Genomic DNA, 25879 nt, shown 5'->3' with positions numbered 1-25879 from the left:
CCCCGGTCCTCTCGGTCCCTCCCTCCGGTCCGCTCGATCCGTGTCTCCGTCGTCTCTCCGGTCTGCGGACTCTTTCCTGCCGGCAGCAGTAGCTCGGAGCCTCGGTTCCCTCCCCCCGGAGCAGGTAACGGCTTGTTTTCCACCGTGTTTCTATTGTTGCTGTGATTGGAGCGGGGGGGTTGTGGAGGGAGGGGGGGGGGGGGGTGCTGGAGCTTCGCAGCCCGGCTAACTTCGCCATATTTCGGTCGGACGCGGCTCGATCCGCCCCGATCGAGGCTCCGGGCCCGGATCACCTCGTCCCGGGCCCAGCAAAGCCCCCCCTCCCTCCCCGGTCCGCGGTGCCGATCCCCGCCAACGGCCGCCAGCGCGGGCCGGAGGATGGAGGAGAATAACGGTGCGCCATGCGAGGACGCGAAAACAGGCGTGGCCGCGGAGGAGGAGGAGGAGGAGGAGGTGCGGTGTGTTCGTGTGTGTGTGTGTGTCCGGGACAATAAACACACGTTCTGCCCGCGCCTTCATTTTTACGGGTGTATTTTTTCCGCGGTGGGTCGGACCGGAGGGCCCCCGGCGGAGAGCAGCTCCGCGGGGCCGCTGCGCAGTTCGGCTCACCGCGCGGGGAGAAAAAGGCTGGAAAAAAAACCCCGCAGCGGGACGGAGGCGGTTCGGGCCGCGGCCTCCACCCTCCGCCCTCCACCCTCCACCCTCCACCCTCCGCCCTCCACCCTCCACCCTCCACCCTCCACCCACCGCAGCTCCCCGAAATCACGGTGCGGGTCTGCGGGAAGCTGTGGGAGCAGAACGCCGCGTTTCTTTCTGCTCCGCAGAGCCTCGGTGGAGGAGTGTTTACATCCACAGGCGGATGTTGTGATGTAGGCCCGCAGCCTCCACCCTGCAGGCTGGAGCATCCACCTTATAACCTCCACACTGCAGGCTGGAGCATCCACCCTATAACCGCCTCCTGCAGGCTGGAACATCCACCCTATAACCTCCACCCTGCAGTCTGGAACATCCACCCTATAAACTCCACCTACAACATATTAACTACACCCTGCTGTAATCTCTACATCGGCCTGTTTACATCTGCATTCCAGATGTTATGATGTAGGCCGACAGCATCCACTCTGCAACCTTCAACCTATAACCTCCACCCTCCAGTATAAACGCCACCCTCCAGTAGAACCTCCACCCTCCAGTATAACCCCCACCCTCCAGTATAACCTCCACCCTACAGTATAACCTCCACCCTCCAGTATAAACGCCACCCTCCAGTAGAACCTCCACCCTCCAGTATAACCGCCACCCTCCAGTATAACCTCCACCCTACAGTATAACCTCCACCCTCCAGTAGAACCTCGACTATACAACCTCCACCCTCCAGTAGAACCTCCACCCTCCAGTAGAACCTCCACCCTCTAGTAGAACCTCCACTCTGTGTCCTTCAGATGATTGAGGAACCAAACTAGACTTTGTCACAAATCAAGTCTTCAAAAGGGCGAATTTATTCAAACAAAACATCAGAATATTAAAGTTACCAGTGTGAACCCGAGTCATGTTCCCAGTTTGTGGGAGAACCAGTTTGAGGGAGAAGCATCCAGGAGGCGACTTCCTCAGGAACAATGTTCTAGATGTCTGACATCAGCTCAGCTCCTCTCTCAGTCACATCGATATCACCACTGAAGGTTCTTGTGAGAACCTTCCTGAACGTTTGACTTGTGTTTGGATATAAGAACAGAACATCATCAAAACCCTAAACAACTGCTTCCGTACACGAGAATATTCTCAGGTAGCTCTTGATAGTTCTGTTTTGTTCTTGACGGATCTGGTGAGTTCTTGACGGATCTGGTGAGTTCTTGACAGTTCTGTCCGGGTTCTGGTTCTTGACGGTTCTCGTGGGTTCGGCGATTATGTCAGACGTTCTGAACGGGAGCTTTTCGTCGCTCGGCTTCCACTTCGGATGGTCTGATCCTTCCTGGGCCCTCGTTGAAGGGATTTCTCTTCGAACGGAGGGGGAACGTCGGCTGTCTGAGGTTCCCGGGACGGAGGCGAAAGAGTGTCTGGCGGTCGGTGGACGGGCGCGGCCTCCAGGAAATGGCTCGTTTGTGTGCTGATAAAAACAATACGTCCACCTCATCCTGCCCTCGCTGTCCCGTTCGGTCTGCGTGTTCCCGAACGCCTCGGCTGAACCTCCCGGTGACCTCACCGACCTCGTATCAAGATGATTAACTTACATTTTCTCTCAGTACCAATAAAAAACACCGTACCCCTCCTCCTCCTCCTCCTCCTCCTCCTCCTCTTCCTCAGAAAGAAGAGAGAGACAACGGCTCTTTTCATTTTGAAATGCACCAAATCTCCTGCAAACACTGAATCGGAGTAGGGTGGCTTTATGACTGTTTGTTTAACTGGTCTTGTCTGTTTCCTGTTGTTTGTGCAGGTTTTTTTTAGGAGTATTTGCTCCTTTCTGCTAATTCCTGCTGGTATTTGCGGGTTCTCGGTCATCCAGGCTGGTTTTTGGAAGAAATCTGTACCACGGCTCAGTGAAATGCCTGATCGGCACCAGTAGTACCAGTCAGTTAAGGTTTTATTCAGCGTTCAGCTTCTTAACTATCATGTTTTCCCCCCGGCCACTGGTCGGCGCTGCAGAGCTGTCAGGCCGCAGTTCTCCTCAACAAAGAAGTACTGCAGTTATAACCCAGTGCAGTTTCTCTTGACGTCCATCCAGAATTGAAAACAAGACGACATGTAGGCAGTACGTGTTCCACTGGAGCAACGCAAAACCACGTCAAGCCAGTACTTTGTTCAGTAACCTGCAGTAACCGTACCGCGGCAGCCTGGCGGTGCTAGCTGAGGCTAATGTGCCGTCACTGGTTCTTGTTGGTTTTTGCTGATTCATACTGGTTCTCACCGGTTTGCGTTGGTTCTTGCTGGTTTTCACTGGTTCTCGGTGATTCAAGCTGGTTCTTGTTGGTCCTTACTGGTTCTCGCTGGTTCTCACTGGTTCTTGCTGGTTCATACTGGTTCTCACCAGTTTGTGTTGGTTCTCGCTGATTCTCAATGGTTCTCACTGGTTCTCACAGGTTTCTGGATGTTCCTGGTTGATCTGCTGATAAATGCTGGTATGTTCTGAATGGAAGCCAGATACTGTATAATAGACTGTATAATGTAACACCGGACGTGTTCGTTGCCTTATACCGAGTTGTTTCTGTTTAGAGATGAACTCATTACGGTCTTAACGCCTCCTCTGTGTAAACTAGACAAATCATATCCTTTGTGATCTAATATCTAATGTGTATCTGATGTGTAATGTGGTTATAAAATTAATAAATGAAAAAAAAAAAAAAAAATAATAATAATGTACCTCTCACATGTGTATTTTAAGTAACAACTTTATCATTGTTTAGTCTTGAAATGTAATTTTAGGAATGAATTGAATCATTTCTGTGCCTGTGATAGGATTTAGTCGTGGCTTATTTTGAAATTATATATGAAAGGAAACGTCAAATAATCCACAAGAGCGGTGGCTTTATGACACGAAACAAGTAATATCTATATTAAACACCCACATTAGAACATTCTCATGAGCAAAAGGTAAAGTGAAGTGAACCGGATGGTGAGGTGGTGAAATGACGCCAGAGTCAGATCGTCTCTTTAATGTCGTCACGTATCAGACTTATCGATCATAAACAGATCAGACCACTCCTTCCTCTCCCCCCCTGCGGCGTCACACCTCCCCGTGGCTCTCTCTCTTTACAGCCATGACGATGTGCTGTCAATCACTTGTTTTTTTTCCCTTTTATATGTGAATCCACCACCGAATAATATCGTTTTCCAGGCCTCCGCCTCTCCCATCACTAATTCATTCTCTGTAAAAATTCCTGTTCCTGTTTTTTTTTTTTTTCCCTGCCACGATGATCCAGGTGGCGTGTGCTCTATAAAAGGAACCCGCGTGCGGAGGCGCACACGCAAGGTTTTACAGATTTCAGCTTGCGAGCGCACGTACATTTTTAGCACGGCTCCCACGCAATGATTTATAGATGACTAACATGACATCAGTGTTCTGAGCCAGAGTTTATGAGTTTATATGGATGGATTTTATAATTTCTTTTATATATATATATATATCTATACTTGAAATGTATTAGTTTTTACATGAATAAACGCAGAACACACAGAAACATGAACAGCAGAGCAGTGTCACAGGCGTTGTTTTCCACTGTATGTCCAGGAAATGAACATTCTTCTGGTATTTGAGTAAAATTGACTTTTTTTGTACAGTATTTTGAGTTTTATTATTGTACTCAGGTAATGTATGCATGTCTGGCTTGAGGGGGGCTAATATCTGAGCGTATATATTTAATTTAAGTTTATGGATGGATTTGAGAAGGAGACGAGACAGAAGGGAGCTCCAGTGGTCCAGATGGGAGGCGAGCAGGGTGTGGATCAGGGTGGAGGTGCTGCTGGGTGAGAAGGCGGAGCGAAGGCCCTTAAGCTCGGAGGAGGGAAACCGAGGATCTGGTAGAAAGACTGTGAGCTTTAGTGTCACTGTGGAATGTGAGACAGTTGAGAGAGAACCAGGGTTTGTGTTGTCTTATTGTGGTTGTTGTTGTTTTGATTGAGGCACAGGCTACTCAGTGGGACGTCCTCGTATCAAGGTAACTTCAGGATTAACTCTGGGTTTTTTTTTCGTACTGCATCGCCGCGGTAATTTACCGAACCTCTAACCGGGTTATGTTCCGGATAAGAGGTCAACCAGTATGAAAGCTCCGCCTTATGACCAATCGGACGTCTTTAAAAATGGCCTGCTTGTTCTTAGAACAGTGTTTTTCAACCTTTTTTGAGCCAAGGCACACTTGTTTCTTTGGAAAAATGTGGAGCCACACCACCACCTAAAAATGTGAAACTCTGAAGCCTCTATTAATAATATAAAGTCATTCTCATCAAAGTTTTATCAACAAGATTCAAATAAATACAGAAAAAAAGTATTTCCCAATTTCTTTTTTTTTTAATAGTGACTCCCTCAGTGTGAAACCTGGACCTGATGGATGAAGAGCTGAGATCCTGGTTCACATTCTTCCTTTTCAAAAACTTCTCCATCACTGTCACTGACACAGTACTTTGATACAAGATGGTAGCAGGAGGTGGAGATTAACCACACTGACGTCTGTCACTTTACATTTCACCGGCAAAGTTCTGCGCTGCCCTCTAGTGGCGAAGAGTATTTATACATGATTACTCTGCAACACACTGTCGGCTGTGAGAGCAAATGTTTTTAAGAAAAAAATGTGGAATTGGATAATTTCCCACGGCACACCTGATTATATCTCGCGGAAACACCAGTGTGCCGCGGCACAGTGGTTGAAAAACACTGGCATAGAACATCCTGATTGGTGCACGGGCGGTGGGAGGAGCTTAAGCGGGAGCGACGTAATCCCATTGACATAATAGAATAAATATTCTCCACTAAGCGCTTTAAAATATGTTTTTGCTCTTGTCCTTGACTCGTTCCTGAGTCTGTTGAGCTCCACTGGGAGCGCGTCTGTAATAATGAGGTTGGTGATGATAATAATAATAATAATATTAATATTTCCGCACAGGGTGCCTCAAGTGAACTCAAAGGACAATGGAAACTGAAGGAAGAGCGCCGAGGACGCGCTGCACAACACGTCTGTGCTGTAATAAAGAGGAATTGAGAGAACAGTGCTGTCGCTTTATATCGTCGTCTGAATTAATATTGAATCACCTCAGAGTTGCACGTTGACGGAGGCGGCAATTTTCTGGCCGGCTCAACGGTGTTGCTTTTCGCCTGGATGACATGTTTCAAGAAAAGACGTGACATCGGCCGCTCTGGGATGTCGCAAACTCCGCCCCCTTTTTGGTCGGCGCGCTGACGCCGCGATGCTTTGCACGCTCTCTGCAGGTTGCGGCCTGACCCCCTCCGCCTACGTGGATGTGTTCTGGCTGACGTGGAGGCGCGCCAGAGGTCAGAAGTCATGATGACGGCGGTGGCTGCAGAGCTGGAGCACATGGACCTGCAGCAGCAGTACAGCAGCAACGACACGGTCAACAACCGCTGGGATGACGAGTGGGACAACGAGAACAGCTCGGCCCGCCTCTTCGAACGCTCCCGCATCAAAGCGCTCGCAGGTGAGGAGTGTGTTTGTGTGTGTGTGGTGTTTTTTTTTTGGGGGGGGGGGTGGATGGAGCTCTGTACTTGGCCTTAAGAGAGCATTTCTCCCTGGTATTTAAAAAAAAAACCAAAAAACACAATGCCTAAGGACATGTAGTACATATGCCAGGCCTGTAGGGGTGCTGTGACTCACCAAATACACTAGAAACGGGAGCGCAGAGAAATACAGAATTAGACTCCCGGCTCCTCCTGGTACTCGAGTACTCCAACGCCAACGCCTCACGAGACCTGCTGATATCAGGAGCGTGTGCAGCTCGACCTGGAGCACGTCGTCCGCCATTGACGTGGTTATACGGTGACATCACTGACTGCCGTGGGTGGTCAAAGCTCAGCCAGTGTTCTCGAGCTTCCCCTCTTCATGGAAAACAAAAAACAAAAACTTTCCGGGCTCCTAAATGTGGCTGATCGGACAGAAACGGTGGGTTTTTGGGTTACGTTTATCGGTTCCAGGCCCTGAGACCATGACCCGTCAGAGCAGACTCCCCTCCAGTTCTGCAGCTTTCTGCGCGTTGTTGGTGCCCCCTGGTGGTGCGTACTGTTTATCGTGTTCCGCTGTTGGAACCAGAAGGATGTTCAGCAGCTGTTCTGTTCCATCAAAGTCCAGAGAAGCAGAATCTCAAGTCCTTCTTACGACGCCGCCGTTCTGCTTCCCCCGTCGATACAACGCTAGTGGAGATCCACCGCCATGGTCAATGTCCACCGGCGGCCTGATACACACATCCTCATGGCCAGTGTGTGTGTGCGTGTGTGTGTGTGTGTGTGAGTTGGGGTGGGGGGGGGGGGGGGGGGGGGTTTCCCGCCATTGTCTCTTCACATTCCTGAAGGCCAGGAAACTGGAAACAAACATCCTGCGCGCACACACACACACACACACACACACACACACACACACACACACACTCCCCGATGACATCATTGTCTAGCAGTTACGCCATTGGCTGGCAGATGGTGAACACTGTAAAAAATGCCCCCGTTAGTTGGATTGTTCGACGGATAAACATCGTGTGTGTCAGTTGATCAGTGTGTTTCTGACAAAAGTTACCTTCTGTCGGTGAATCTGACAGACGCAGGAGTGTGAAATCACATTTGATTTCATGTAAAAAAAAAAAAATAATAATAATAATAATATAAAAACAATAAAAACACTGCTTATAAAGCAGAGTTTAAATGATAAACTCAACCAGTCACGGTTGAGTTTCTCATGGCAATAATAGAAAGTGTTGTGCAGCTCCAGCTGTAAAATAGTGGATTTGAAGCACAGATTTACTTGAACTTGAATTTTATACATTAAGAATCAACTCGACGTCGCATTCAGGCGCTCAAATCAAAAGGGTAATTGTTCTTTTCTTTTTACAGTGTAGAATTGGCGAGGAAAGGGTTGTTTGCAATGGGTGGGGTGTGAGTGTGTGTATGTGTGTGTGTGTGTGTGTATGTGTGTGTGTGTGTGACCTCTGGACTCTCCGTCCCACTTCAGGCTGCACAAACTTTCTCAGAGTCAAACCGGCGTTCTTCAGTCGGCGCTGTGAACTTGTGTGTTTGACTTGTGTGTCGCTGAGCCGTGAAGCTGCTGGAGGATACACTGGGTTGGGGTGTGTGTGTGTGTGTGTGTGAATGTGAGTGTGTGTTTGGGGGGAGAGTGAGTGAGTGTGTGTGTGTGTGTGAGGAGTTTGTGTTTGTTAAAGCAGTGTGTGTTGGGAGTGTTTCAGTGTGAGGAGTGTGTGTGTGTGTGTTGGGCTCCGGGGGGGGTGATGGATGTGGACGGGGTGCAGCAGGCCTACACCCAGCTGGACGGTCGATTCAAACAGCTTCAAGGTAGGAGAACATCGAAAAAACGTCACTCCAGGAGACGGAGGAACCGCTTGGTTCTCCACATGAGGGCGGAGGCTCCCTGTGGGTCTCTGTGGGCCCCCCGCTGACCCTCAAGGGTCCTGGTTCTGGAGGAAATACGCTTTTATTGGGTCGTATAGGAATTGGCAAAAAATGATCATATGTTCATTTTTCAAACAAGAGCTTAAAAATCTGAAATTGAGCATTTTAAACTTCTAAATAAACGTTTTAATTTAAAGGAAGTGCAGGTTTTTAATTGAGAACTACGACTCGGCCATGTTTGTAGTTTCACTTTCTTTCACTTTCATTCACTATGATGGACGTGATCTGGGGTCTGTGTTTATCTGGGGGTATTCTTAAACAGTCACTAGTACTCACAGGACAGACGTTGTTCATGTGAAGGTCTTTGTTTTGCTTTTTTTGCAGTGACCTTTGACCCCCTGCTGCTGGTTAATGTGTAATCTGTTGTGTGAACACGCCTCTAATCTCACCTATCTGATTATCTGTGTCTGTGTCTGTGTCTGTGTGTGTGTGTGTGTGTGTGTGTGTGTGTGTGTGTGTGTGTGTGTGTGTGTGTGTGTGTGTGTGTGTGTGTGTGTGTGTGTGTGTGTGTGTGTGTGCGCAGATGAGCGGGAGGCGGTGCAGAAGAAGACCTTCACTAAGTGGGTGAACTCTCACCTCTCCAGAGTCTCATGCAGGATCACTGATCTTTACATGGACCTGAGAGATGGACGCATGCTCATCAAACTGCTGGAGGTCCTGTCAGGGGAGAGACTGGTAACACACACACACACACACACACACACACACACACACACACACACACACACACACACACACGAGATGATGACGATCCAACTGAGCGCACAGATGAGACAGTGGAATGGGAAAACTCGGTTTTAACCTGCAGAACCAGGCTCCCCTGATCAGACTCTTCTTCTTCTTCTTCTTCTTCTTCCCCTCCGTCCAGCCGAAGCCGACTAAAGGCCGCATGAGGATCCACTGCCTGGAGAACGTGGACAAAGCCCTGCAGTTCCTGAAGGAGCAGCGGGTCCACCTGGAGAACATGGGCTCACACGACATCGTGGACGGGAACCACCGTCTGACGCTGGGACTCATCTGGACCATCATCCTCCGCTTCCAGGTAGGACGCCCCCCCCCCCCCCCCCCTCCCCCAGGACGGGCGGAGGTGTGGCGCCACGTGGGCGGAGGTGTGACGCCACACAGGTGTAACGGCATTGTGGTTTTCAGATTCAAGACATCAGTGTCGAGACTGAAGACAACAAAGAGAAACGCTCGGCCAAAGACGCTCTGCTGCTGTGGTGCCAGATGAAGACGGCAGGGTCAGTCCTGATCTCCTTCACTTCCTCCTCCTGATCTCCTTCACTTCCTCCTCCTATTCTCCTTCACTTCCTCCTCCTGATCTCCTTCACTTCCTCCTCCTGATCTCCTTCACTTCCTCCTCCTGATCTCCTTCACTTCCTCCTCCTGATCTCCTTCACTTCCTCCTCCTATTCTCCTTCACTTCCTCCTCCTGTTCTCCTTCACTTCCTCCTCCTGATCTCCTTCACTTCCTCCTCCTGATCTCCTTCACGTCCTTCTCCTGTTCTCCTTCACTTCCTCCTCCTGATCTCCTTCACTTCCTCCTCCAGTTCTCCTTCACTTCCTCCTCCTGTTTTCCTTCACTTCCTCCTCCTGATCTCCTTCACTTCCTCCTCCTGATCTCCTTCACTTCCTCCTCCAGTTCTCCTTCACTTCCTCCTCCTGTTTTCCTTCACTTCCTCCTCCTGATCTCCTTCACTTCCTCCTCCTGATCTCCTTCACGTCCTCCTCCTGATCTCCTTCACTTCCTCCTCCTGTTCTCCTTCACTTCCTCCTCCTGAGCTCCTTCACGTCCTCCTCCTGATCTCCTTCACTTCCTCCTCCTGATCTCATTCACGTCCTCCTCCTGATCTCCTTCACTTCCTCCTCCAGTTCTCCTTCACTTCCTCCTCCTGTTTTCCTTCACGTCCTCCTCCTGATCTCCTTCACTTCCTCCTCCTGTTCTCCTTCACTTCCTCCTCCTGTTCTCCTTCACTTCCTCCTCCTAATCTCCTTCACTTCCTCCTCCTGATCTCCTTCACTTCCTCCTCCTGTTCTCCTTCACTTCCTCCTCCTGATCTCCTTCACGTCCTCCTCCTCGTTTGTCCTCCTGTTGAAAACTTGTTCCATGTCTTCTTTTTTTCTTTTTTTCTCCAGATATCCAAATGTCAACATTCACAACTTCAGCACAAGTTGGAGAGACGGGATGGCGTTCAACGCCATCATCCACAAACACAGGTAGCCTCCTCCTGCTCCTTCCACTCTTCCTCCTCCTCCTCCTCCTCCTCCTCCTCCTCCTGATGTTCTCATGTTTTCAGACCCGACCTGATCGACTTCGACAAACTGAAGAAGTCCAACGCTCACTATAACCTGCAGAACGCCTTCAACTTGGCCGAGCAGCACCTGGGACTCACCAAGCTGCTGGACCCGGAGGGTAATGACCTGTTCAACTGACCAGTTTAACTGTCTGGGTTATCAGGATAAAAAGTCCCCGCCCTGTCGGAGAAGTCAAGAGTCTTAGCTGGTCAGACAAATATTTACATCAGGGATTTGTTCGTTTATTGGTGTGTTTGTTTGTTTGTTTGTTTGTGTCACAGATATCAGCGTCGATCATCCCGATGAGAAGTCGGTCATCACCTACGTGGTGACTTATTATCACTACTTCTCCAAGATGAAGGCTCTGAAGGTGGAAGGGAAACGTATCGGGAAGGTCAGTGATCATTTTCCTAATATTAATATGGATCCTGTTCCAAACCCTGATCCTGATACTAACCCTGATCCTGTTCCAAACCCTGATCCTGTTTCAAACCCTGATCCTATTCCAAACCCTGATATTGTTCCAAACCCTGATCTTGTTCCAAACCCTGATCCTGTTTCAAACCCTGATCCTGTTCCAAACCCTGATCCTGATCCTAACCGTGACCCTGATCGTGACTCTCAGAAACATCCTCCCTTCCTATGATCAGTCTGTTCTTAATCCAAACAGTCCGATTCCTCTCAGGTTCTACGGTTTTGATTTATCTCTTGATTTTTTTTCCTCACCCCTCTCAGCTGTTTCCTCTCTGGTTCTCATGTTCTGTCCGTCTCTCCTGCAGGTCTTGGACAACGCCATTGAGACGGAGAAGATGATCGAGAAGTACGAGTCTCTGGCCTCGGACCTGCTGGAGTGGATCGAACAGACCATCATCATCCTCAACAACCGGAAGTTTGCGAACTCCCTGATGGGCGTCCAGCAGCAGCTGCAGGCCTTCAACACCTACCGCACAGTGGAGAAACCCCCAAAGTGAGCTTCTCCTCAAGCCTCCCCCTCCGCCTCCCCCCCGTTCCTCCCCGCCTCATCAGACCCGTGTTGCTCCTCGCAGGTTCACAGAGAAGGGGAACCTGGAGGTTCTCCTCTTCACCATCCAGAGTAAGATGAGGGCCAACAACCAGAAGGTCTACATGCCCCGAGAAGGAAAACTCATCTCGGACATCAACAAGGTGAGAAAACGCTTTGCCTCTGGACACCCGAACATCTCTCTGGAAGATCTTCTTTTTTAATGAGGTAGAGGTGAAAAACACAGACAAAAATTCTACACTTAATCCGCTTTCTGAAAGAATTTCATTGACATTGCTCTCACGTAGCTCAGTTTGAATCATGCATGAGCATACATTTTTCGACGTGTACGTTACATATGGGTCATAAAACCTGAATTGGAACAGTTGTGGTTTGACTGGACGGCCTGAGAGTCTTTTTTTTTTTTTTTTTTTTTTTTTTTTTTTTTAAAGCCATTTTTAAATACACTACAGTCATTCCAATGTGCTTTTATAGAGAAAATAGAAAAGCCCAACATATCCACATGAGCAAGCAGGTGTGTTTGCGACTGTAGAAAGGAAAAACTCCCCCAACAGGGAGAAACTTTGTAGAAACCAGAGTCAGAGGTGGAGGAATTCTGCTGACCGGTTGGGGTGAAAGGATAGAGGAGAGGAGAGGAGAGGAAAGAGAGAGAAAGACTTGGTGGGGATATACATACAATACCCTTGTTAGTGCTACATACATTTTTATTATTTTTTTTTTTCATTATAATATCTCGACGTGTCCTGACCTCCGGCTGTCCTCGCAGGCGTGGGAGCGGCTGGAGAAGGCGGAGCACGAGCGCGAGCTGGCGCTGAGGACGGAGCTGATCCGGCAGGAGAAGCTGGAGCAGCTGGCGCGGCGCTTCGATCGCAAGGCCGCCATGAGGGAGACGTGGCTGAGCGAGAACCAGCGCCTGGTGTCGCAGGTGTGTGTGTGTGTGTGTGTGCGTGTGCACGTGTGTGTGTATGTGCGTGCGCGGGTCCCTGAAGGCTCTCCTCTCCGCTCCCAGGACAACTTCGGCTTCGACCTGCAGGCGGTGGAGGCGGCCACCAAAAAGCACGAGGCCATCGAGACGGACATCGCGGCGTACGAGGAGCGCGTCCAGGCGGTGGTGTCGGTGGCGAGGGAGCTGGAGGCGGAGCATTACCATGACATCAAGCGCGTGGTGGCGAGGAAGGAGAACGTGCTGCGGCTGTGGGAGTACCTGCTGGAGCTGCTGAAGGCGCGGCGGCTGCGGCTGGAGATGAACCTCGGCCTGCAGAGGGTCTTCCAGGAGATGCTCCACATCATGGACTGGATGGACGAGATGAAGGTCAGGCACTGAGGGGGCGGGGCCTCAGAGGTGGGCGGGTGAGGTGGTACATTGGAGGGGTTGTCTTCCGATCCCAAGGTCAATGGTTCAGGTACTTTGAGATGACTGTGTTGTCTTAGACTTAGACTTTCTTTATTGTCATTGCACAATACATCACACAGTGAGGAACTGGCAACGAATAGTCGTTGCTTAGCAACCGGTAAAAAAGGCATTAGAAAAAACGTATTTAAATATATTTAAAAAAGTAGTGCAAACAGTCCAACATTTAAAATAAGGTGCACATGAACGATAAATAAAAGAGCAGGATGAGAAATGGGATTGATTAAAATTGAATAATTGCACAGTGTGATATTGCACAGTATGTGTCTCAATATGTGTGTGTGTGTGTGTGTCTGTAGATGCTGCTGCTCTCCCAGGACGAGGGCAAACACCTCCTCGGGGTGGAGGACCTGTTGCAGAAGCTCTCTCTGGTGGAGGCCGATATCTCCATCCAGGCAGACCGAGTGAAGGCGGTCTCCTCCAACGCCAACAAGTACGCAGTGACCGACAGCGGTGAGTCCCCTGCCGGTCGCTCGACCGCCGCGTTCCTCCATGTGGCTGATGGTCGTTGTGGCAGCTAGCTCAGTGTTTGCAGCGCAGGCCGTAGTCGTTTGTGGTTTTTGCTTTAAGTTGCTCACCACGGGATGCAAGATACAAATAGAGAAATGCGAGGAAGGCAAGATTTAATCAGAGGCGTCTGCTCACTGTCTCATCAAGCCAAAACTTTGACTCGTGTTTAACTTCAATATCTTTCCGTCCAGGCTACAAACCCTGTGACCCGCAGGTCATCCAGGACCGCGTGTCCCACCTGGAGTTCTGCTACCAGGAGCTGAGCCAGCTGGCCGCCGAGCGCCGCGCCCGCCTGGAGGAGTCCCGCCGCCTCTGGAAGTTCTTCTGGGACATGGCGGAGGAGGAGGGCTGGATCCGCGAGAAGGAGCAGATCCTCTCGTCCCTGGAAGCCAGCAGGGACCTGACGGGGGCGCTGCGCCTCCTCAGCCAGCAGAGGGCGCTGGAGGACGAGATGAGCGGCCGCGCCGGCCACCTGCAGCAGACCGTCTCCGAGGGCCAGGCCATGGTGCAGGCCGGACACTTCGGCTCCGCCAAGATCCAGGAGCGCATCAGAGACGTGCAGGCGCAGTGGGCGGCGCTGGAGGAGCTGGCGGCGACGAAGAAGAGGAAGCTGGAGGAGGCCCTGGCGCTGCACCAGTTCCAGACGGACGCGGACGACGTGGACGCCTGGACGCTGGACGCGCTGCGCATCGTCTCCAGCGGCGAGACGGGCCACGACGAGTTCTCCACGCAGGCGCTGGTCAGGAAGCACAAGGACGCGGCGGCGGAGGTGGCGAGCTACCGGCCGGTGGTCGACTCCCTGCACGAGCAGGCGGCCGCGCTGCCCGCGGAGCAGGAGGAGTCGGAGGAGGTGCGCGGGCGGCTGGCCGGCATCGAGGAGCGCTACAAGGAGGTGTCGGAGCTGACCAAGCTGAGGAAGCAGGCGCTGCAGGACGCGCTGGCGCTCTACAAGATGTTCAGCGAGGCCGACGCCTGCGAGGTTTGGATTGACGAGAAGGAGCAGTGGCTGAACAGCATGGAGATCCCGGAGAAGCTGGAGGACCTGGAGGTCATTCAGCACCGGTAGGAACCCCCAAACCTGCCGCAGTCAGGAAACTGTTAGGAAGAGATTTACTCTCTGAGCGTATCTGGAAGTCTCTCAGAGCCTCTGGAAGTCTCCGACTTGTGGTTGTTGAGCTTGCGTGTCGCCATGTCTCTCTATTGAAGCTGGTTGTCGTCTGCAGGTTTGAGAGTCTGGAGCCCGAGATGAACAACCAGGCGTCCCGAGTGGCGGTGGTGAACCAGATCGCCCGGCAGCTGATGCACAGCGGTCACCCGAGCGAGAAGGACATCAAAGTTCAGCAGGACAAACTCAACAACAGGTACGAAGAGCAGCAGCTTCCGGTCAGAGTCCGAACGTCGGTCCCGGACTCGCTCCCTCACCCGGCGGCCATCTTTGTCACCGCCTACAGGTGGAGCCAGTTCCGTGACCTGGTGGACCAGAAGAAAGAGTCCCTGAACTCTGCACTGGGCGTGCAGAACTACCACCTGGACTGCAACGAGACCAAGTCCTGGATCAAGGAGAAGACCAAGGTGATCGAGTCCACCCAGGAGCTGGGCAACGACCTGACCGGCGTCATGGCCCTGCAGCGCAAACTCACCGGCATGGAGCGCGACCTGGCCGCCATCGAGGACAAGCTGGGCGACCTGCGCGGCGAGGCGCAGCGGCTGGCCGAGGAGCACCCGGACCAGGCCAGGGCCATCACGGGCCGGCTGCAGGAGATCACGGCCGTCTGGGAGGAGATGAAGGACACGCTGAAGAACCGGGAGGAGTCCCTGGGCGAGGCCCGCAAGCTGCAGCAGTTCCTCCGCGAGCTGGACGACTTCCAGTCGTGGCTGTCGCGCACGCAGACGGCCATCGCCTCCGAGGACATGCCCAACACGCTGGCCGAGGCCGAGAAGCTGATGGCGCAGCACGAGAGCATCAAGAACGAGGTCCAGAACTACGAGGAGGACTACCAGAAGATGCGGGACATGGGCGAGATCGTGACACAGGACCAGACGGACGCGCAGTACATGTTCCTGCGGCAGCGGCTGCAGGCGCTCGACACCGGCTGGAACGAGCTGCACAAGATGTGGGAGAACCGGCAGAACCTCCTGTCCCAGTCTCACGCCTACCAGCTGTTCCTGAGGGACACCAAGCAGGCCGAGGCCTTCCTCAACAACCAGGTAAGGCCCAGAACCCCCGAGACCTCTTCAAACATCTCTGCTGCTTCCTTGGTTTGACTCTACGGTGAATGTTTTGGACCGGTCTGGACCGGTCCCCACAGGTTCTAATGGTCCGAACGGCTTTGCACTGGATTCTGGTTTAAACCGAATGGTTCTAGTGGACTTAAATGGTCCAAGTTGATTTTTAATTTTTTTTTGTAATTAACTTTTTATTTGGAAAACACATGGGTAGACACCATTTCACTTGTACAATTTTACAGTAGCCTTGGACCTATCCTCATTGTCTTTCATTAAATAAAATGAACAGAGAAAGAACAGAAACCAATAATGAAGAAGAGTCCAAGTATCTCAGTCCACATCGTCCTCCCGAGTTCTCCATTTCCTCGATGATGTTTAAAAGAAAAGGAAAGAAAAAAGGGGGGGGGGGCCTCATCTCTTCATTTTGCTTTTATCACCTGAGACAAACATCCACACATTTCTTTTTAAAATGTTGGCACACCTAATAGGATATCAATTGAAATCTGATCCACTATTTTTACATATGCTGTCCATTTAGACCAAAGCTTATAAAATGTGTCTTTTTGCACCCTGAGGGACCAGGTTGATATTAACTAGACTGATTTGTAATGATTCAATCGAGTTTAGTTGGTCTAATCTGGTTCTTCCTGGTTTAAACTGGTAGATTTAACGAGCTCACTGGCTTACAGCTAAATGGGCAAAAAAAAAAAAGCAAACGTTAGATTTTTGTGTCCGACTGAAGAAAACCTGAGGAGAAACGCTTGAGTAAAGAACAAGTACCTGATAGCGCCACCGCGGCGTCAGAGTCTGGCCTGTGGCGCGTGACGCACCTCGCTGTCCACCGCAGGAGTACGTCCTGGCGCACACCGAGATGCCGACAACGCTGGAGGGCGCCGAGGCCGCGATCCGGAAGCAGGAGGACTTCATGACCACGATGGACGCCAACGAGGAGAAGATCAACGGCGTCGTGGAGGCCGGCCGCCGCCTCGCCAGTGACGGAAACGTCAATGCCGAGCGCATCCTGGAGAGGGTGGTTTCCATTGACGACAGGTAGGACGGGCTCCGCCCAGTTCTCGGAAAGTCAGTGTTGCCATGACGATTCCACCTCCAGCTCTAATATGAAGTCTCACTTTGAAAACTCACAGTGTGTGTGTGTGTGTGTTACAGTGTACATTACATACTGTGTTGTGTGTGTGTTACAGACATAAGAAGAACAGGGAAGCAGCTGTGGAGCTTCTGATGAGGTTGAAGGACAACAGGGATCTACAGAAGTTCCTACAGGACTGTCAGGAGGTGAAACACACAATTACACACTACTACTACTACACATGGTTACACAATACACACTATTACAAACTTCTACACGGTACCATACATCACACAAACAGAAAAAAAACTATTTCCGCTGAACTATCTGTCTTTTCATGCATCTTTCACTACAATCTGCTTTGTGTGTGTGTGTGTGTGTGTGTGTGTGTGTGTGTGTGTGTGTGTGTAGCTGTCTCTGTGGATCAGTGAGAAGATGCTGACGGCTCAGGACGTTTCATACGACGAAGCCAGAAATCTGCACAGCAAGTGGTTGAAGCATCAGGCGTTCATGGCCGAACTGCAGTCCAACAAGGAGTGGCTAGATAAAGTCCAGAAGGTACAACACACACACACACACACACACACACACACACACACACACACACACACACACACACACACACACACACACACACACACACACACACACACTCTTGCACGCCTTACAAAGCCCAAAGGTTTGCAGACCAAATACTGTTTGGAGAACAAAACACACACGCACACACACACATGCTGACCTTTCGCCCGTGACCTCTCGCAGGACGGCGCCCTGCTGGTGTCGGAGAAGCCGGAGACGGAGGCGGTGGTGAAGGAGAAGCTGTCGGCCCTGCAGACCATGTGGGCGGAGCTGGAATCGACCACTCAGAACAAAGCGCAGACGCTTTTCGACGCCAACAAGGCGGAGCTCTTCACACAAAGCTGCAGCGAGCTGGACAAGTGGCTGGAGGGTCTGGAGGGTCAGATCCAGTCTGACGACTACGGCAAAGACCTGACCTCCGTCAACATCCTGCTGAAGAAACAACAGGTACGCGGCGGCGGCGGCGGTCGTCTGACGCCGATGCGCGGCACTGTGGGTGCAGCGGTCTGACACTGACGTCTCTGCAGATGCTGGAGAAGCAGGTGGAGGTGCGTCAGAAGGAGGTGAGGACGCTGGGTCAGGAGGTGCAGGACGCCGAAGAGGTGGACGGACGTCGGCAGGTGGTGGAGAAGAAGTTCCACGAGCTGCTGGAGCCGCTCACACGCCGGAGAAACTTCCTGGTGGCGTCCAGGGAGGTGCACCAGTTCAACCGCGACGTGGAGGACGAGATCGTAAGACCAACCTCACCGACAACGACCACCGCAGATTCAAGTTTTGTCGCATTCGACGGGCTGCAATCTGCTCGACGAGCTCAAGCTGCGGTTGTTTCTTGCAGCTCTGGGCTCACGAGAGAATCCCCGTGGCCACGTCCACCGACCACGGACACAACCTGCAGACGGTGCAGCTGCTCATCAAGAAGAACCAGGTGGGAACCGCCGGCCGACCAGAAGCAGAGACTCTGATTTTACCCCTCATAGTTTTACTACTTGATTAGAGGTTAGGAGAAGATTACATGTTATAGTTTTATTGATTGTACTTTCATCCGTCAGACTTTTATCTCTTGTTTTCTCAACAGTCATAGTTAACTGGTTTTTGTTTTACTGGTCATAGTTTTAGTGGCTGTGTTTTATGGTGTGGCACTTCCTGCCAGGTGGACTTGATTCCTATCTGATTAACATTGTTATTTTGCGGGCAGTGGCTGGGGTGACGTAGTTCTTGGCCTGTGAACGTTCCTGCCGACTTCCTTGACGAGTGGGCGTAGTTCCTGTGACGATACCGTGGTTCTTGTCAGGTTACTGCGGTTTTGTTCCGGTCAAGTTAACGTTCGTCCAGTCAGGCCATCGTGGTTCTTGCTTTGACAACATGCGTCCAGTCGAGTTAAGATGGTTCCGGTCAGGTTAACATTGGTTAGGTCACGTTAACCCGCTTGCAGTCGGGTTTAATGCCATTCCAGTCAAGGATCCGGTCGGGTGAACGTGGTTCCGGTTGAGTTGACGCGACTCTGGTCGGTGGCGTTTCAGACGCTGCAGAAGGAGATTCAGGGCCATCAGCCGCGCATCGACGACATCCTGGAGCGCAGCCAGACTCTCCTGCAGGACGAGTCCGCCGATGCCGACGCCATCCGGCAGCGGCTGGCTGACCTGCAGCGGCTGTGGAGGCAGCTGATGGAGGAGGCGGAGCATCGCCACGGCCGCCTCCAGGAGGCCCACAAAGCCCAGCAGTACTACTTTGACGCGGCGGAGGCGGAGGCCTGGATGAGCGAGCAGGAGCTGTACATGATGTCGGAGGAGAAGGCCAAGGTACGGTATGGCAGTCTGAGTGGGAATATGGCGGCGCGGAGGGGAGGTGGAGCTCGCTGACGGCTCCGTGTCCAAACAGGACGAGCAGAGCGCCGTCGCCATGCTGAAGAAGCACCAGATCGTGGAGCAGGCGGTGGAGGACTACGCAGAGACGGTTCACCAGCTGTCCAAGACCAGCCGGGGACTGGTGGCCGACGGACACCCCGACAGGTACCGCCCACCGCACCGCTGTTGCCACGGCGACCGCTCTGCTCTGAAGGAGTTCAAACCACCACGGGGACCTCGTGATGTCACAGCTGTTTGCGTTCAATGTCATGTTTGATTACGTCAACAATGTTACTGTGGGACAACAAACTCTTGCGTCTGTGTTTCAGTGAGCGTATCAGCATGCGCCAGTCTCAGGTGGACAAGCTGTACGCCGGTCTGAAGGACCTGTCAGAGGAGAGGAGGGGCAAGTTGGACGAGAGGCTCCGCCTCTTCCAGCTGAACCGGGAGGTGGACGACTTGGAGCAGTGGATCGCCGAGCGGGAGGTGGTGGCGGGTTCACACGAGCTGGGGCAAGACTACGAGCACGTCACCGTAAGGAACCACCATCTTCTTCCTTTTTTTTTTACACGACAATTAACTGGAAACTGCAGTTTTTTATGTTTTGTTCTTCTTCTTTTTTTTTTTTTTATAGAAAATTCACATTTAGATGGAAACATTTCAAAAAAACAATTACTACGCACATGAAAACACCAGAAACACTGAAAACACTGTAGTTTGCACGTCAGGCCACTAGTGGGTGTTGTGAATCTGTATGGAAGAAATTCTCCCTGTACGCCGATGATGATGTAGTAAATGGTAGAAAATGTTCAACATCATTGTCGTGCAAATCAACAACTAAAATGCAAGAATAGTTGTTGTCTTTGGATTACAGCGACATGAATTCTAATGTTATTCTGGAAAAACTTGCGGTATATTTCATCACATATTTATAGTATATCCGTTTTATTATAATTGTACCACAAGGACTGGTTGCATCAGTAGCAGTATTGTTAGTACAGGGTACTGACTCTGACCTGCTCTTCAGATGCTGCAGGAGCGTTTCCGCGAGTTTGCCCGAGACACGGGCAACATCGGGCAGGAGCGCGTGGACGCCGTCAACCGGCTGGCGGACGAGCTGATCAACGCGGGGCACGGCGACGCGGCCACGGTGGCCGAGTGGAAGGACGGCCTGAACGAGGCGTGGGCCGACCTGCTGGAGCTCATCGACACGCGCACACAGATCCTGGCGGCCTCCTTCGAGCTGCACAAGTTCTACCACGACGCCAAGGAGATCCTGAGCCGCATCGCCGACAAGCATCAGAAGCTGCCGGAAGACGTGGGCCGCGACCAGAACACGGTGGAGACGCTGCAGAGGAGCCACACCACGTTCCAGCACGACGTCCAGGCCCTCGGCACGCAGGTCAGTGCCAGCTGCGGGAGCCATGCCCCCCCCCCCCCCCCAGATCTGTCCCCTGACCTCTGCTGACCTCTTGACCCCCGCGCAGGTGCGGCAGCTGCAGGAGGACGCGGTGCGGCTGCAGTCGGCGTACGCCGGCGACAAAGCGGACGACATCCAGCGCCGAGACAGCGAGGTGCTGCAGGCGTGGAACGGCCTTCTGGACGCCTGCAACGCTCGCCGGCTCCACCTGCTGGACACCGCCGACAAGTTCCGCTTCTTCAGCCTCGTGAGAGACCTCCTGCTGTGGATGGAGGACGTCATCCGGCTCATCGAGGCCCAGGAGAACCCCAGGTAGGTCCCCACGCCACGGCACAGGAACCACGACCGAACGCTGACCTCGGACTAACACTGTGTGTGTGTGTGTGTGTGTGTGTGTGTGTGTGTGTGTGTGTGTGTTCAGAGACGTCTCCTCAGTGGAGCTGCTCATGAACAACCATCAGGGGATCAAAGCAGAGATTGACGCCCGTAACGACAGCTTCACTTGCTGCATCGAGCTCGGGAAGTCGCTGCTGGCCCGCAAACACTTTTCCTCAGAGGAGGTGAGAAACCGCTGTGTCATCACATTCACCCATTCACTCACACATTCACCCACCAATGGAGGCTGCAGCCATGCGAGGCACTGTCTCTCCAAGCAGGAGCAGTTCAGGGTTCAGTGTCTTGCCCGAGGACACTTCGGCATGTGGACGGGTCGAGATGGGAATCAAACCCGCAACCTTCCGATTGGGAGAGGACCGCTCTGCCAACCCGAGCCGTACCGCCCCCAAGGAACATGAAGGGACTGTTTTGCAGAGACGTGTCGTCCTCACTGTCTTCACTGTCCTTTGTCCTCAGATCAAAGAGAAGCTGCTGCAGCTCACCGACAAGAGGAAGGAGATGATTGACAAGTGGGAGGACCGGTGGGAGTGGCTCCGCCTCAGTAAGGCTTCACTTCCTGTTTCTGTTTCTGTGTGTGTGTGTGTGTGTGTGTGTGTGTGTGTGTGTGTGTGTGTGTGTGTGTGTGTGTGTGTGTGTGTGTGTGTGTGTGTGTGAGAGAGACATCCTGATTGGATGCTGCAGTTGTGGCTCGGCGGAGGCGCACCTCAAGCTCTCTGTGTCCTTTTGAGTTTGAGTCACGGTCAGCTGACGATTTCGCCGATGTCGACGCTGTCGTTCTTTAGTCACTGTTGTTTTTTTTGTTGACGTCGACTCTCGCCCCCTCCACCCCCCCAGTCCTGGAGGTGCACCAGTTCTCGCGGGACGCGGGTGTGGCCGAGGCCTGGCTGTTGGGTCAGGAGTCGTACCTGTCCAGCAGAGAGGTCGGTCACAGCGTGGACGAAGTGGAGAAGCTCATCAAACGCCACGAGGCCTTCGAGAAGTCGGCGGCCACCTGGGAGGAACGCTTCTCTGCCCTGGAGCGGCTGACCACGGTGTGTGAGCGCCTTCTTCTACACTCGTGGGGACTCGAACGCGAAGGGCCTCTTTAGGAATTAAATGAACGAATGAACATTGAGGTGAAGACGCATACAGTCAGGCTGCAGGAAGTTAATGTGCGCGCGTGTGTGTGTGTGTGTGTGTGTGTGTGTGTGTGTGTGTGTGTTGCAGTTGGAGCTGTTGGAGGTGAGGCGACAGCAGCAGGAGGAGGAGGAGGAGCTGCGGAGGAGGAGTGCTCCCCCTGCCTGTGAGGAGATGCAGCAGCAGGATGAAGCGCAGCAGAAACTTCAGAGGTATTTATAAAAGAAAAAAGAAAAAAAGCTTCTTCAGTTTTTGACTTCACTCCAACAATATCTGAGCTCAGATCAGTGTGTGTGTTTGTGTGTAACATTTATGTGTGTGTGTTCTTCACAGCCCGAGCCTCCAGAACGGAGAGAGTCCGGAGCAGGACAGCAGCCTGGTCAGTACCTCCACCTTCCTCTACAACCATCAGTCACCAGTAGATCTTTATTTGCAGAGCCCTCTTCCTACAAAAGAATGCAGCACAGCGTGACTCATATGTTGAAAACAGAGCCGCCTTTAACCCACTGTGAGGTGAAAACTGTGATCGATTGTCTTTGAGGTAAAACAACATTCGCAAAATGGAAAGAATTGTTGGCGGCAGTTATCAGATGCTGGTGCGTAGATGTTAGAAGTAGAGTCTGCTGGTCTGACTGCCCTGGCAGCTTTATATGTACCTTTACTGTCAACGTAAACATGGTCAAGTGTTTCTACATTTTGTGACACATGAATGTTTTCCTGGTACTTTGGTAACTTCAAGCGTTTGGGTTTTTTTTGTGTGTTTTTTTTTTGTCTGATGATTGAAGTCGGCCGCCGCAATGAGGAAACCTCCTGGTTAAACAAACTCTTATCTCGTCTGATCTTATCTTATGGGTGTGTGTGTGTGTGTGTACACATCGAAAACAAACCATAAAAACACAAATGCGATGGAAAGATTTGTATTTAAGACCAGGAGCCTACAAGTCTGTACGGCAATGTCTCTATTACAGTGACATCAGTGCAAAAAACACACACACACACACACACACACTCTTTGTGACTTGCTGCCCACAGTCATTGTCTCACTCTTGTGTTGTGTCGTCAGGACGGCGTGGACCCTGGCGTGCTGGTGAACGGCGTTGCCGAGCGCAGCTCCAAGGAGGGAAGCCCCACCCCCTCGCCGACGAGCGGCAGGAAGAGCAAGAGCCAGTCGTCCACGCTCCCCGCCAAGAACGCGGACTCGTCCTCACAGCTGGAGGGGCTCCTGCACCGCAAGCACGAGTGGGAGGGCCACAACAAGAAGGCGTCCAACAGGTCGGTAAACTCCCGCGCCCGGCGGGCGGCCCCGCTCGCCACCGCCGCCGCCTGACCGCCTGCTCTTCGCCCCGGCAGGTCGTGGCACAACGTCTACTGCGTCATCAACCGCCAGGAGATCGGCTTCTACAAGGACAGCAAGGCGGCGGCTCAGGGCGTGCCCTACCACAACCAGGTGCCCGTCAACCTGAAGGACGCCACCTGCGACGTCGCCACAAACTACAAGAAGAAGAAACACGTCTTCAAACTCAGGTAACGCGCGGCGACCTCATCGCCCGCTGCCGCCGCCGCCGCCGCCTGAGAAACAGCAGCCTGACATGTTTTTGTTTCCCTCAGACTCACGGATGGAAATGAGTTTCTGTTCCAGGCCAAAGACGAGGTGAGCGCTCAGCTTGGTTGGTGATGATGATGATGATGATGATGATGACGATGATGATGATGATGATCTCTGACTACTCCCCCCCCCCTGCAGGAGGAGATGAGCACCTGGATTCAGGGGATCCTGAACGCCGCCACTACCAGCGAGCTGGCGGGCAGCCAGCCCGGCACGCCGGTGTCGGGTCGCGCTCAGACGCTGCCGGCCGCCGTCACGCTTCCCGCCGAGTCGAGTCCCGGGAAGCGCGAGAAGGACAAAGAGAAGGAGAAGGAGAAGCGCTTCAGCCTTTTCAGCAAGAAGAAGCAGTAGGACGAAGACGCCCCGGGGCGCCTTGGTGAAACCTCACGACTGGAAGTCACGACCCGCCACGCGCCGACATACGCCGACCCTCCATCGCACCCCTCTCAGTCGCCGCCGCCTCCTCCTCTGGCGCTCGCCGCTGCCGCCGCCGAAACGTGTCGCTGTGATGTCAAACCAACCGTCGTCCTCCGAATGCTCACGCAGTGGCCCGACGGCGGAGGGGAGTTTCACCAGAGCGCCTCGTCGTCCGCGGTTCTTTATTCTCAATGCAGTTTATTTGCCTTTGTTTTCTTATTTTGTTTATTTTATGTTGTTTGAAGTCGCAGCGTCGGATCAACGCTGTCACGCGCGGTGATGTCACAGCAGCTCGTCAATCAAACCGTCCCAACGTCTTCATTTTGGCTCGTTTGTCACGGCGTGCGGTAAATAATGAAACTTTCCCGTCGAGTCGAGAAATATAAAAAAGGCTCCGCAGCTGAAGTTCACAAGAATATTGCAGAATTTGGGGGGACGAGGCGTCGCCTTCTGACTGGCTGAGCGTTTAATTGTGGCGAATCCGCGGATGTTTTTCTCTCCGCGTCAAACCGAGAAGCGAAAGCGGAGCTTCAAAACAGAAATCGAGTGGCGCAAATCACAACGTGTGATGTCATCAATGACCTCCAATCAATCAGTCAGACCTGATGACGCCACAAGAATCTGTGACATCACTGTCCCGCAGTGACATCACTGATCCGCTGTGACATCAGCAGGGACCACCCTTTTTCTTTTTTTTTTCTTTCCGTTTTGTCCTCAGTTTTTTTGAGGCTGTTCTTCTGGACCAATTGTTTGTTTACTTTAGTTTTTGCTGTTAATTTGCCCTCCAGGAGGAGTTGGATGTAGAAACTCACCCGCATGCTACGTCAGGCTCCGCCCTGACATCTCACTGACACTAAGCTCCTCCGCTTCATGTTTATTTTTTAAGTTTTATTTTTCTTCTTCAACAATTCTTTGCTTCAGCATCAGTTGGGACGACGGCGGCGTCCGTCAGGGGGGCCGCTGTGACGGATAACAGCTCAGCTTCCTCGGCTCCGATTTTTTTTGCTCTTTGATACTCGTGTTGCTCTCCGTCTGCGTATATTTATCGTAGCCAACATGTATGGAAGTTACTGCACAATCAGACCTGCATCGTACCAACAAAGAAGAAGCTATTTGAATATTTAAAGTGAAGTTAGATGGTAAAAAGCTTTTCTCATGTATGAAACTGCACCTGTACGCTCTCATTAAAGCTCTCAAACTTTACGCTCTCTGGCTCGTCTTCATTTCAGGAAACTCTATAGAGAACAGAGGTCTGCGACCTCTCGGACCAAATGAGCCGTTTTTGACATTTTCCACCGAATAAATCTCAAGTGGAGTCGTGAAAAACTTTAGCCTTTAAAATAGATAACCTTTACATGTCGTTTTACTATAGGATAGTATACTATAAATATAACTGCATTTCTGAACTTTCTTTTTACATTTTGTCCCGCCAAGACATTCTAGCTGTTGTATTATTTACTTGTTTTTACTTTTTCTACCATTTATAGCATTTTTAAAAAAATATTTTAGCTATTTCTTCTATTACAACCAATTTGGCAGCTTTAACCATTTCAGCATATTGACTTATATAATGGTTACAACAATTTATTTTATTTTTACAGTTTTAGCTGTTTGACTTTTAAAGCAGTTTTCACCAATTCTGTTGTTTTTTTGGTGATTTTTTTTTTTTTTTTTTAGCTATTTTAGCTTTTAGTTTGTTTTTTGGCTCTTTTTAGCCAGGATACCGGGGCATTTTTCTGATGTCGATGTTTTGTAGACAAGAGAATATCACTTAAAAAAGACGATAACAATTACATCGGAGATGCTAATGTCAAGTGTTTTTTCATGCAGCGTCAAGA

General features: G+C 51.6%; 1 protein-coding gene across 2 annotated transcripts; it reads left to right on the top strand.

Annotated features, from left to right (window-relative positions):
* Positions 1–25244, top strand: sptbn1 (spectrin, beta, non-erythrocytic 1). 2 transcript variants are annotated; one of them, XM_080520416.1, is made up of 36 exons: positions 1–124; positions 5915–6141; positions 8637–8788; positions 8982–9155; positions 9263–9354; positions 10250–10330; positions 10411–10526; positions 10690–10802; positions 11188–11375; positions 11455–11572; positions 12196–12354; positions 12439–12741; positions 13140–13293; positions 13542–14412; positions 14574–14711; positions 14802–15558; positions 16424–16626; positions 16779–16869; positions 17075–17221; positions 17426–17689; positions 17770–17973; positions 18078–18167; positions 18763–19041; positions 19121–19251; positions 19416–19620; positions 20114–20488; positions 20574–20818; positions 20928–21066; positions 21359–21443; positions 21737–21933; positions 22109–22230; positions 22352–22397; positions 23082–23290; positions 23369–23542; positions 23627–23669; positions 23763–25244. In XM_080520416.1, exons 2-36 carry the CDS (start codon positions 5988–5990, stop codon positions 23973–23975), a joined length of 7032 nt encoding a protein of 2343 aa, XP_080376542.1. In that variant the 5' UTR covers positions 1–124; positions 5915–5987; the 3' UTR covers positions 23976–25244. The 2 variants fall into 2 exon arrangements, with proteins under 2 accessions (XP_080376542.1, XP_080376543.1); XM_080520417.1 differs by lacking the exons at positions 1–124; positions 5915–6141 and adding an exon at positions 7691–7996.
* Positions 25245–25879: the final 635 nt, after the last annotated feature.

The sequence above is a fragment of the Blennius ocellaris genome, assembly GCF_963422515.1.
Source record: "Blennius ocellaris genome assembly, chromosome: 3".
NCBI classification, from domain to species: Eukaryota; Metazoa; Chordata; class Actinopteri; order Blenniiformes; family Blenniidae; genus Blennius; species Blennius ocellaris.
The sequence above is the reverse complement of the archived record's forward strand: the minus strand, read 5'-3'. Positions and strand labels throughout refer to the sequence as shown.